Source organism: Camponotus vicinus, unplaced genomic scaffold (assembly GCF_025532165.1).
Source record: "Camponotus vicinus isolate PSW18456_S1 unplaced genomic scaffold, iyCamVici1.0 SCAF_8, whole genome shotgun sequence".
Lineage (NCBI taxonomy): Eukaryota > Metazoa > Arthropoda > Insecta > Hymenoptera > Formicidae > Camponotus > Camponotus vicinus.
In genome coordinates this window covers 10,726,944-10,740,215 of record NW_028141980.1, presented here as the reverse complement: position 1 = coordinate 10,740,215, position 13,272 = coordinate 10,726,944, and the positions used below count along the sequence as shown (strand labels likewise).

Sequence of the window (13,272 nt, the reverse complement as noted above, 5' to 3'; positions counted from 1 at the left end):
AATGTATCTTCACCTTCTTCACAAAGGCATTTGCCGGATGAGGAAGTTTCAGTACTCTCATGAACCTGAGAGCTATGCCGGCGGTTACATACGCCGATATTTATATAGAATATAGACTATTCTTATATTTACAGTGGCACACACATACACATAGGTAAATAATTTATAAAAATTATTTTTATTATTATTTTATTATTATTTTATTTATTATATTTATTATATTACTTTCAAAACAAATGAATTAATTGTTTTATAAATAATCAATTAAAGAATCTATAAATATATTAAAATTTTTCTATAATTTAATATTCCGCGTGTAAATTATATAATGCATAGAATATTTCGGAACAGTAACGCGTTATTGTTTACATATTACGGTCTCGTTGTATGGTGCGTGTGTATGTGTGTGTGTGTGTGTGTGTGTGTGTGTGTGTGTGTAGAGAGAGAAAGAAAGAGAACCACAAAATTTTATTTAAAAAATTAAAATTAAGAATTTATTTATATTTATATAGATAAGCGTCTTGCTATATAAACTACACGACCTTTATTATTTTATTGTCGTAGATGTTGTTTAAGCTATCCGTGTCCTTCTGTAGGTTGATTGAAATTGCTGAAATGTTTTATATTAAAAAATTCAATAATTCAATCAACCTACAGAAGGACACGGATAGCTTAAACAACATCTACGACAAAATAATAAAGGTCGTGTAGTTTATTATTTTTTGATTTAACATATTCAGTTTTTGACGAAGTCTCACACTGACACAACGTTTTATCTCTCTTTTTCAAATGTGGCAAGACGTTAATGATCTTGTAACTGTGATATGTGGAGTTTACAAAATTAAGATTTATATTGTTATACTCTATTATTAATTAAATTATTTTTATTTTTATTTATATTACTTATATTATTTATATTATTTATATTATTTATATTATTTATATATTGTCAGAGAGAAGTGTATGTTACCCTCTGAGAACATTCGTGGACGTTGGCTTTGTAGTTCATGTCCACGTTTTTAATGCTCACAGAGGGAGTATCGCTTTCAGAGATCACCTAAAAATGCGCTATGACATCTTTCAGTAGTCTTCTCGCTATTGGTACCAGTGGTACTGTTGCCAATCATCTTGTAATTGTCAATAATGGCGACCATTTGTGAGAATGGTGTAGAACACGCGCTAGTTTTCGCAAATACATCTGTAACAAACAAAATGCCTGCGCAAGAAGTTGCGGTGCCACAACCACCGGCCACCGAGAGTGAGGAGAACAATGTTCCTTCTTCGCAACCGATCGTAGGCATCATTTATCCGCCTCCCGAGGTTAGGAGTATCCTTTGTCAGAAATATCATCGAATCATCCAAAAAAACGTTTAACAAATGTTCGTTACAGAATTGGGGAAAAATCGGCACGAGAAATGTATTTCATATACAATTTGACATTTAAAGTATCGTCTCGGTTCTAATTTAACCTTGCTGCTTGACGTATGATGGTTATATATTTGTTCTTCCTATACAGAAATTCAGATATTGTTGACAAAACCGCCAGCTTCGTAGCCAGGAATGGGCCAGAATTCGAATCCAGAATCAGACAGAATGAATTGGGCAATCCCAAATTCAATTTCTTAAACTTTGGCGATCCCTACCATGCTTATTATCAGCATAAAGTAAAGGAGTTTAAGGAAGGAAAAGGACAGGAGCCTACAATAGGATCAGCACCCGGGAAAACTGTTAATCTTACTGCACATCAGAAACAGCAAGAAATTTTGAAGCAAGTTGAACAACCGTTTGTGCCCAAGGATCCGCCAGTTGAATTTGAATTCATTGCAGATCCTCCTTCCATATCGGCTTTGGATCTGTATGTAATAGTCGTTATGTATAATTAATATTTTTTTTATTTCAGGAAATAAAATTACATTTCTTTTTCAGAGACATTGTGAAACTAACTGCCCAGTTTGTTGCACGTAACGGAAGGCAGTTCTTGACCAATCTAATGAATCGTGAACAAAGGAATTTCCAATTTGATTTCTTGCGCCCTCAGCATTCTTTATTTCAATACTTTACTAAACTTTTGGAGCAATATACCAAGGTAAAGACGGATAATTATTTCTTGTTTTAAAGTATAGACATAAATTTGCTTGTAAACAGTGAATAACAAATCATTATATTTTTACAGGTATTGATTCCACCCAAGGATTTGTTGCCGCGCCTCAAAGATGAGGCATTCAATATGGATAAGATCTTGGAACAGGTGAAATACCGCGCCGAGTATTTAAAATATCAGGAGGCGCAGAGACGTAAAGAGGAAGAAGAATTAGAAAGAGAGAGAGTCGCGTATGCGCAAATTGATTGGCATGATTTTGTCGTGGTTGAAACTGTAGACTATCAGCAATTTGAAGTCGGCAATTTCCCAGCGCCAACGACTCCAGACGAAGTTGGAGCGCGTGTTCTAATGCAGGTATGATCATAACTTTGGTGTGATTAGAATCTTTATTTATTTTATTAATTTACAAAATATGTTAAATATAAATCGAATATCGAAAATTTATAGGAACGTATAGAAGATGGGGAGGATGTGGAAATGCAAATCGATAGTGATGCAGAAGAAGAAACACAAGCGCGCACAGATGGTGAAAAAGGCGATCGTGCGAAAGATAATAATCAGGTAAATATATTTTTTTATTCATTATGTGCATAAATTCACGTGTTGTAACGTTCTTTGTTAATATTTCAAGGTGCAAGATATGGAGGAAGATTCCAGCGATGAAGACGACGTATCTCCACCAGGTGATACTCACAAATCTAAAGAATCCAAACCACGCGAAACGAGCATGCAGCCTCCTCCATTACCACCTACACCAGGAAATGTGATGGTTAAGAAAGGATATGATCCAAAACAACATGGTAAATATATTCTATCATTAATTAGTTCTAATACATCAGCATTTCATACTATCAATATATTATTAATTTTATAGCTGTTAAAGCTGCTCGCCCTGTTGCTTCTGATGAGTATTTGATGATTTCGCCGCTTACACGCGAACACATTCCTGCTAACAAAGTGCAAGAACATATGCGTATCGGATTGTTGGATCCTCGCTGGGTTGAACAACGAGACAAGCATTTGGACAAACTTGCACAAGAGACTGTATTTGCGCCAGGCACAGCTATCGAGGCAAGTCTCAAGCAACTCGCCGAGAGACGTACCGATATTTTCGGTGTTGGTGATGAAGAAACAGCGATCGGTAAGAAGATCGGTGAAGAGGATAAGAAGAAGGATGATAAAGTCACATGGGATGGTCACACGTCGAGTGTAGAGGCAGCAACAAGAGCCGCGCGCGCCAATATCACGCTGGAAGAACAGATTCATCAAATACATAAAGTCAAAGGTCTTCTACCTGATGAGGAGAAGGAAAAGATTGGTCCAAAACCTGTGAATCGCGCGACCGAGCTTTCTCATATGGCTGCTGCTGCTTCAAAACCACAAGCTACGTTGAAAGCACCTCCGAAACCTCTTGCACCAAAGCCCATACCAGTGCCCGCCCAACCTCCTCCACCACCAACTATGAGTATGCCAACTATGGGCATACCACAGCCGATGATGCCACAGCCGCCAATGATGATGATGGCACCTATGCCACCTATGGCACCCCGACCACCACCTCTAATGCGTACGAAACTTTTTTTATTTATTCCTATGTATTTCGAAAAATATTTTATTATCGTATTGTTTCATATAAATAAAACTAATCGAAATAAAATAATCTATCGCAGCTCCAGCAATGTCACCATTTATGCCGGCGCCACCACCGATGCAGCCACCAATGACATCTACTGTAAGTAACTTCTTATAAAATATATTCATACAATTCATTACTTTTCCTGTATTTTAAAATTTAATTTATATTTATATCTTTTTTCTTCCAAGATTGGATTAAAATCTGCTAGTAAACCACCGGATGAAGAACCACAAGCTAAGAAACTGAGAACTGAAGATTCATTAATTCCAGAGCAACAATTCCTCGCTAGAAACAAGGTAAAAAAATATATGTACATACATTTAGCAGAGTTTGACTGAATTCCAAAAAAAAAATTCTTTTCTCAGGGACCTATACAAGTTAACATCGCTGTGCCTATGATGACAGAGAAAGCTGAATGGAAATTGAATGGTCAAACATTGAATATTACTTTACAACTAAGCGATACTGTAGCAACCATGAAAGCGCTTATCCATGAACAAACTGGCATGCCGCCTGGAAAACAAAAACTGCAGAATGAGGTAATCATAGTTGATAAATTTTTCACATATATGCATCTCTTTCATTGCTAATGAGTATTAGGTTATATAAATGTGAATCTTTGTTTCCAGGGAATGTTTTTCAAAGATAATAACACTCTCGCTTATTATAATTTAACTTCGGGTAGTGTTATCAATCTGCTACCAAAGGAGAGAGGTGGTAGAAAGAAGTAAATAAATAAAAACGTAAGTAAATGAATAAAATCTATTAATTAAAAATATAATAATATATAATTAAAATTTAATTTGGTTTTAATTACTACTATAATCATTTTAAAATACAAAAATTATTACTTGATTAAAATATATATTTCAATTATTTAAGATCCATTTATAACCACATGTGCAACAGAATTATATAACTTATAAATGCAATAAATAGTATATTTTAAATATGATTTTATTATAATTTTTAAGCTCCATTTTTTATGGAATAATGAAACTTAAATTGTAATATAATTTTAGTCTTGTGTTGTGTTTGTACAATAATTAGAATAAAACTTACTTAGCTAACACAGGTATTATTAACTTTTAAAATTGCTAAGTTTAAACCAAATAGTAAATTGCTAACATAATTTAGAAAAATAAATGCATTTATAGTTACTTTATACTTATTTTTTTAGAATATACTCATTTTATTTTTAAAATTAAACAATTAAAAATTTGCGGTATATATTATAAATCAAATAAAAATTTAATGAATATGTTGACGAGAAGAATTGAATAGGTTATAAGAATATTTTATACATTCGCACAAAATATTATATGAGAGATTCTTATATATATGAAATAATTTCCTCTTACATAATTTTTAATATACATTATATAAATTTGAATATCCTAAATAATTTAAAAATACGTAGAAAACCCAATGCAACCTCTTTGCGATATAAAGGTATAAAAGATATATTTTTCTTTAGAAAATATTTTGTTATATACAATTTTGTTATTTACATTTGCTTTTTTGTTCGTTTTTCTTCTTTAATATTTGATCTACAATCTTACGATAACGTATCGTCATAGGTTTATAAATCTAAAAGCATAAAATATAATACATTATCAATTGTGATAATAAAAAAAAAATTCTTAAAAATTGATTTTACTTACGGATTCGGCATCATCATAAGGTTGACATACAGGTGTCGGTTCTGGCAAACAACGTGTAATTTCATCAAAACTGCAATTATTGTGAAATAAACCATATTTAGCTTGATACGCCGCACCCATCATAGCCGAATTAGCTGCTTCCTATTGAATAAAAAAAAAGTTATAAAAATTAAACATTTTCATGTATTAAATTTTAATATTAATGGTAATAATTATCACACACTATATTTACCGAGATATATACTGGCGAATTAAACACATCGGAAAGTACTTGCAATATAGCTTTATTCACAGATGCACCTCCCGTTGCGATAATTCGTGTATTAGGTCCTATACACAAAAGAAAGTATATCAGAAATATTTGCAAAATAAGAATGTGAAAAAAATCATTTGTCAAAAAATACTTGCCGATGACAAGTCCTAAATCTTCAGCGTATGCTCTTTTTGCGACAAATTGACCTTCAATCAATGCTCTCACTTCTACTTCTTTCGAACTATATCGAGAGATCTCATCATTGGCTTTATTATATCTATAATCACCGATGACAAAAGGCAGGATCTCTTGTTTATCGAAATATAATGCAAAGTTGCCGAAATTTCCTCGAGGCGTGCTTTCTAATAATTCATTAAATATTTGCCAGCTATCTTGAGCAGCCTCGTTTCGTATCCTTTCGCGCGTCAAAGAAGCGTTCTTAAAACTGTACAAAACAATTATCATTATTTATATAAAATAATTATCGCTTGTACATTATTAGTATAAAGACGAAAAATACACAAGCATTCCCATATAAGCCTGATTATCTATCGGATTGCACAATATATGTCCATCCATTATAGTCTTTGGTTCGTTTAGCCACAAGAATAAAACATCGCTCGTACCCAAACTGCAAGCGATATCATCCTCTTTTAACCTCATACCTATGTATCATTTTTGTCATGAGTATAATAACGTCCTACAGCTCACGTTGTATTATAATGAAACATATTTCTAAACATATATATGGATAATATTACATACCTACCAAGGATCCTGGATTATCTCCGGTAAATGCAATTATTCTACATTTTTCTTTAAAATCAAATCTTTCCACGAAATAAGGCGATATAGGACCGATATCACTGCATGATGAAACAGGTTTACCCAATTTTTCTCTTAGTCCCGATGCGCAAGTCTATCAAATATATGATATATAGTGACGGCAAATATGAAACATATGTACAAGCGTATATATGACGTCATTTTACCTCCAATAATAGATCATCCCAATCTTTCGTATGAATATTTAGCAGATTCATACCCGAGCCATCCGACCACTCGATAGGTGCGTAATCGCCCAGGAACAAAGAGGCGAGAAAACTGCTCACCAACGAGATTCTCTAAAAAAGAACAGCACGCACATAAAATAACATTCAATTTGATACGTTTTAAAAGCAGCACAAAACGCATGATGCATAGTTTTGATCATCGAGATATAATTGGAAACGTTAAATCACACGACAACACACGATTATGTCACAAAAATTTTTAGATTATAAATTTTTACTAAAACCGTGAAATAAAGATAAGTATTAAAAAAATAAGTAAATAAAAATGTACAACACACTGACCAAGAACGCGAACAAGAAATCAATTAATAGCAAATTCCCGATCACTAATTGTTACAAATACTTTTTATAGTTGACACACTTTGTAAAATTATCATTGATACATTCAGAAGCGAAACACACTATTGTAATACAGTTCAATCAGTATAACCATACGTAACGAATACCTCGGTCAATTGCCGTTCTCATTTTTTCGAAGGAAGCCACGAGTTTTTAGTAGGTAATACCTCAGTGTTACAGTAGGCTTCCGGCTTCGTGCGTGCTATTTTCGCTATCTGCGGTCCCGAGAATCTCTCGTACGCTCGCGAACCCGTTATTTCCGCTAATTTCTGAAATTACACGCTGCGTGAATAAATATTGTTGATCTAAAGAACTCGTGTGTATACTAAGTCTAAGATAACTACTTCAAATATTTAGCCAATCCATTCTTGCATGATTATATCAGTTAGTCGTTTACGATATTTTACATCACAGAAATAAATTCTCGTGAAAGCTAACGTTAAACCATAAACGTATGCGTTCATTATAAACTTTAACATATATTGGATTAAAGATTCGTGTATATTTGTCTTAATCTATCATTATATATTCTACAGATAAATAAACAAGGATGCTTACGTAAGGACCACCTACGATCTCCTCCAAAACACTACATTCTTTCGACGTACTGGAATCCATCCATACAGGCGAATGAGTCACGGAAAAGGATGTAGCAAATTGTTCGTATAAGAATTTTGTGGGATTTAAACGCTGCAACCGACTTTGGCTACCTTTGCCCCAATAAATCGTGCCGTGTTGCTAAGAACCATAGAAATGTGGAAAGAAGTATATTATATAAAGATGCATTTATATGGTATATTTTTAAAATAATCGATATAATTGGGAAATAATATATATAGCCGCATTACCTGCGCACTTCCGGAGATGGCTACCACTTTACTAAAATCGACACCGCAAACACGTAATTTGTCAAGTATCATATCTAAGGCTTTAACCCACATTAAAGAAGGCACTACCACGACATGCGGTTCCTCTTTCTTCTGTATAACTCCTCCGTAAGTCCTACAATATTCAAGTACTCATGTATTACAAGATAAAATGTAGAGAATTACAATTTTATTCAATTCTCTTTAAGCGTACCTAAATTCCGGTAGATCATTATCGAACTGTACGCTAGTCTCGTGAAGGACGGCTAGATTATCATCGACTACTACCGCTTTCAGCTGAAATTGAATCAAACGCAAATTCAACATTTAAAATATTTTCGAAAATATCCTTTTTTCCAAAATTTACATAATTATGTTTCACACGTGCAATTATTTTTATTTATTCTTTGATCTATAAATTTTTATCTAATAATTAGTTTAATTTAATTAATTTATTTAATAATGATCCATTTAATATGAACGCAAAATAATTAAGAAAATCTGAAAATTCTTTACACGTTTAGGACGATAATAATGTACGATTATAATATAATAATATATAACAGAAACATGTTATATGTATATTATCGCCCCTAGTGCAACGTGAAATTTTTACTCCAATGTACACGCATCAAAAGTGCTCCGATATAGGCTCAATATTTCTATATCTCGCTGCATTTTGCAAATGTTTCCTTCGCGCATATCAGCTAATAATTCGTATGTTATCTCTCATTAGATAATAATGACCCGGCAATGTCAGAGCGGCTCTTGTGACGTTTCGACACTCGCTCGTGTTTATGAAACTATCATTGTATTGACACACTTCATGAAATGCGTAATAGATGCGCGTAGAAAGAACTTTTGGGTCATCACTATTTGAAGATAATGAAATTCATAAACATACTTTGTAAGGTTATCACTTAAAGTGAGTAGTCTCAAAGTGAATAGAAAGATGGAAGACAAAATAATAAGCAATTGATAATTGAATTGTATAGTAATCAAAGGAAAAAAAATCACAAATAAAATATATATGGATGCTGTAATAAAAGATATAAATATTCTCCAAAAACGGTTCACAATTTCTCATATAGGTAATCAATATCGAAATCGCATCTTATTATTATTTCCCAGTAACATTCGATATGATATTCTGGAAAATGAGATCTGCATATAATAAATAATATTCCGTGAAATCGGATATCACGAACTTAATGAAAAATTCTTTCACGATTACTTTCCATGAAAGATTTTCTTTCCTCAGGAAACTAATATAACTTTAACTGCTGTAGATGTAGAAAAAGATCTTACATTACATATTATCTTACATCGTCTCATTATTTCGTCTACATCCATTGTTGTGAGTAAAAATTATCTTGCAACAAAATATTCCACACATCGTTTTATCTCGTAATAAACTCTTAGTAATAAAACTTTTCAAAGTAAGCATGTGCAAATATCAGCAACACAGATGTTATCTCATAAGGTTTTCGATTGTTAGAATAAGATATAAAATATTGTACTGTTTTATATACATATACATATATATATACATATATATATATATATATATATATATATATATATATATATATATATATATCCACGTGGTCACCTCTCAATGCACGAGTGCATTGTCGCACATTGTTACAATTCGCTTATAATCTCTCGTAAACAATGTAAACAATTACGTGCATTTTAATATAATTAAAACTCAAATTTTCCAAGGTATCTGAAAAGAGACTTAACAGATTACATATTTTCTGCTCGTGAATTTATGTTGTTTGAATTGTGCATTAATGTCGTTCACAGTCCCAACTTTCACGCCTTTCAATTCCGCATATATTTATATCTTTACGTATTGTATATTTTCGAAATACACAGATACATCGCAAAACATACCTGCTGGGTGCTCAGGTCTAGACCCAAGTACGTTGCCATCGACGAGTCTTCCATGCTTCCGACGTGAATCGACGTAGAATTAACGTGAGAGCTCGTACGGTAGAACCGATGACAGAAAGACGCGACTGACAGCTGACACCTCGCTCGACTCGATACTCTTGACGTGTCCACGCGTCACTTTACTGCTCGAGAGATTAAGCGCGAGCGAACACGTGGCCTGTGTGCATCCTCGGATGAACTTTGATGTTACATTCCGCGAGATTCAACGCGTGACCCTTGCTAGGAATGATGTTATCGTTCTTGCATTACGCAACGCGATCCCTCGCCTGGAGATAGATCGTTAACGTGGCACGAAGGCGAACGACACTGGAACAAACCAGATACATGTGTTGGTTTTGACGTATCTGGCTTTGGGCATAACTGGTGGATGATAACCGGGTAAAAGAGAGGAATAGCGCGAGCTATTTTATCGGCAGTATAGCTTTGAAGCACATCATGTCTGCTCCATCTGTAGTTGCAATCGTGCGTCACGTATCCGAGGAAATTTAGTCGATAACCTAGCGTGCAGTTCAGAAATAAATATGGCGTCTAAGCAGCGTATCGTTCGAAAGTTCGAGTTTGTCTGGTCCGGCAAAATTTGATCAAGATGGTAATAATTTTGTAATTTTAGAAGATCAAGAAATAAGCTTCAAAGTCAAGAGTACAATGTCAAGAGTACTTTGATTTAACAAGCATCATCCAAAACTGAAATTTAATTACCAAGATATTTACAAGATAAGAAAACTATGAAGCAAGAAGAGAGAGAGAGAGAGAGAGGCAACTTGAACAATTAAACGCATTATTTTTATTGTAAATTATTAGTTACTTTTTGCGTCTCTCCTTTATTAAATAGAATGTAGTTAAGATAATATAAACTTAAGCTCAAATGTATATGTTTGAAAGATGGAGCTTGACGATCCGAACGCGGGAATGTTGGCGGTAACTCGACGCAAAGGACGAGAACGGAAACGTGACGGACGGCTGGAGAGGCAGATTGTTAGCCGGTGCACGAGTTTGTTTGCGTAGTTGAGGACCGTATGTGCTGGCGCACGCAGGGCGGAGATCAGCTACGCCGGGGGTATTCTGCATGGGCGCCAAAGGTAATATTTTCAGGAGGAGGCATTACGGATGCGCCTCCCCGTTCGAGAAATCTTCATCCGATAGCGTGGAAAATTTCAACCGCAGAAACCTTGTCGTGCCGAGTATACGATAAGTGTATACAAAGTACTTTACAAAGAATGTAATATAAGAGATAATAATGCAAAATAAATGCGATTTTTCGGCGACGAGTCCTTTCGATAAAATCATGAGGATCTTTCGAATATGTATTACTATTGTATAATTTAATCTGAAATATGTTATATATAAGAATATGATTCTTATGATACACGAAAAGTCTAAGATTCTATAGTTTGAAGATTGACGATTATAATCACACACGCATATGTTTTCAATTTAGAAGATAGTTTCCGAGTCTCTTTAGTTTCTTGAAAAATTTCCAATTACATAAAGAGGATAATATCTTTCCAGCTGACGCTTTATTTTTATTGAGAGATAAACGTGATCCATAGAAGTTAAAAACGTCCTCCCAGAGGCGTCCCCTCTTACGGGCGCCTATGGATTAACCCACGCTTGTTTGTCGGTCCCGTTGCCCTATAATCGTGCGGTATACGGATAATGGTTTGGGTTAAGGGACTCCACACGGGCTGGCACCGGGGAAGACGGCGAGGAAGAAAGAGAGAAAAAAAGAGGAATCTGAGAGAAGGAACGCGTCGCCAGCAGCGGCGCCGAGACCAAGCTGCCTTCGTAAAACACAGCCCCGATAGTTTCAGAGGGTCGATTTCTCCTGATGATGATGGGAGACGATCGACCGACGGCAATCGGGACGAATCTTTCGCCGACCCTCGAATCACGTCGGCTCGGCAAAGTCCTATTATTCGGCTGGCCCTCAGCTACGAAACAATCCGCGTGTTCGATTTCTATTACGCGCCGCAAGATCGTGATCTAATTACGTCAACGGAATGCGGCGTGAGCCGCAGTCAGTTGCCGAATTGATGCCTTGTTTGTTATGACGATGGGGCCCCAGAATTTTGCCGCGGGCCGCGATCAATTCCGTCCATGGAGAACAAATATATGTAAAAAATTAATCTTTTAAAGTTACTCGTTCTCTCTTTTTCTCCATTTTTGATTGAAATATTATATAATTGAGCGAAGAAAGAAAAATACATATTAGTTTTCTTATTGTATCTTGTATTATGTTAAAATTTGTATTAAAATTCATCGCAGAGCAATCGTTCTTCAAAAGTTTTCAGTTTCAATTGCGATGTATTGCTTCAATCCATATGATAAATTTGATGAAATAGATCTCCATTTCGCAAGAACATAAAGAAATGCGAATAAATGATTATTACTGCTTACTATTGATGAATTTTTAATCGTCGAACGGGATCGAATAGAAATCGCTGATGCGTTTAGATTTAAAGAATTTATCTTAATTTTGTATCGCGATGATGCGAATAAATGGACGGCTTGTACAGAGCTTGTGACGCAAGGGATGGCGAGGCGGTAATTTCAACGCTCGGTGGTATCGCGGGCCGCGTGTAACGCGCGGGATAAGCGACGTTAAACGTCAAAGCGACTATTTTTCGACGTCAGCGTTTCATTACCCTAAACGCATCCCGTGAAATAGATCGACGGCGAGTACGGGCAGGCAACCGGAACGCGAGCGAAGGGTTGGGGTCTGCCTGGCAGAGTCACGTCGTCGCCGTCGAACGACAACGACGACGACGACGACAACGACGACGAAGATGATGACGACGGTGTCTCTGCTCCTCTCTCCTGGCTGCAGACAGACGAAACCGAGAGAGGGACAGAGAGAAAGAGACAGCCAGGCGCCGATTCCAGCGACCGGCCGGCGCTAACCTCGACGCCAAGCGTGGAGCGTCGTCGTCGCCGCCGCCGCCGTCGCCGTCGCCACCACCGACGACGACGAAGACGACGACGGTGATGTCGACGACGACGGCGACGACGACCAATGCAAGAATACTTCTTCTGGCACCGCTACGACGCACGATAGGGTGGGACGTGTTGCTCGTCCAACGGACGCCAAGCCAGGGGAAGGCGGGGGGCAGACGTGTCTCCGTCCATATCCTCTCTTTCTCCATCTTTCACGATGCACCGACACTCGTCCCTTTCTTCGGTATTGTCATCCGAAACTCCCGATTCCTACACGCGTCAATGGCGCCATTACGTTCTATACGAAGATAATTGAAGAAAAAGTAGTCGGGTGCGCGATGATATTATTTCTCCGAGGACAATCGATTGCAAATTAATAGGGGTTGCCTTCCCTCTGTACTTGTATTTATTAATAATTTTAAAAATAATAATTAATTTTTTAAAAAT

The 13,272-nt window shown here is 35.9% G+C and overlaps 3 protein-coding genes across 3 annotated transcripts in view; 2 read left to right on the top strand and 1 right to left on the bottom strand.

The window, feature by feature from the left end:
- Positions 1-1,101: 1,101 nt before the first annotated feature.
- On the top strand, positions 1,102-8,027 carry Sf3a1 (splicing factor 3A subunit 1). The gene is made up of 12 exons (XM_083106955.1): positions 1,102-1,327; positions 1,525-1,855; positions 1,927-2,086; positions 2,174-2,455; positions 2,549-2,662; positions 2,733-2,901; positions 2,976-3,668; positions 3,772-3,833; positions 3,926-4,033; positions 4,103-4,276; positions 4,367-4,480; positions 7,603-8,027. The coding sequence occupies exons 1-11, from the start codon at positions 1,144-1,146 to the stop codon at positions 4,466-4,468; spliced, it is 2,379 nt and encodes a 792-aa protein (XP_082963081.1). The 5' UTR covers positions 1,102-1,143; the 3' UTR covers positions 4,469-4,480; positions 7,603-8,027.
- LOC145976053 (xylulose kinase) lies at positions 5,185-10,226 on the bottom strand. Its single transcript, XM_083106964.1, has 12 exons — positions 9,832-10,226; positions 8,147-8,229; positions 7,915-8,068; positions 7,625-7,804; positions 7,234-7,335; positions 6,647-6,778; positions 6,420-6,573; positions 6,175-6,319; positions 5,810-6,099; positions 5,634-5,731; positions 5,402-5,542; positions 5,185-5,327 (listed from the first exon to the last, which is right to left on the bottom strand). Exons 1-12 carry the CDS (start codon positions 9,883-9,885, stop codon positions 5,241-5,243), a joined length of 1,620 nt encoding a protein of 539 aa, XP_082963090.1. The 5' UTR covers positions 9,886-10,226; the 3' UTR covers positions 5,185-5,240.
- Positions 10,227-10,773: 547 nt separating this feature from the next.
- Positions 10,774-13,272, top strand: part of Dad (Daughters against dpp) — a 64,928-nt gene continuing 62,429 nt past the window's right edge. Inside the window, exon 1 of the mRNA XM_083106960.1 lies at positions 10,774-10,970. The gene's annotated coding sequence lies outside the window, so the exon portion shown is untranslated. The remainder of the gene's footprint in view (positions 10,971-13,272) is intronic.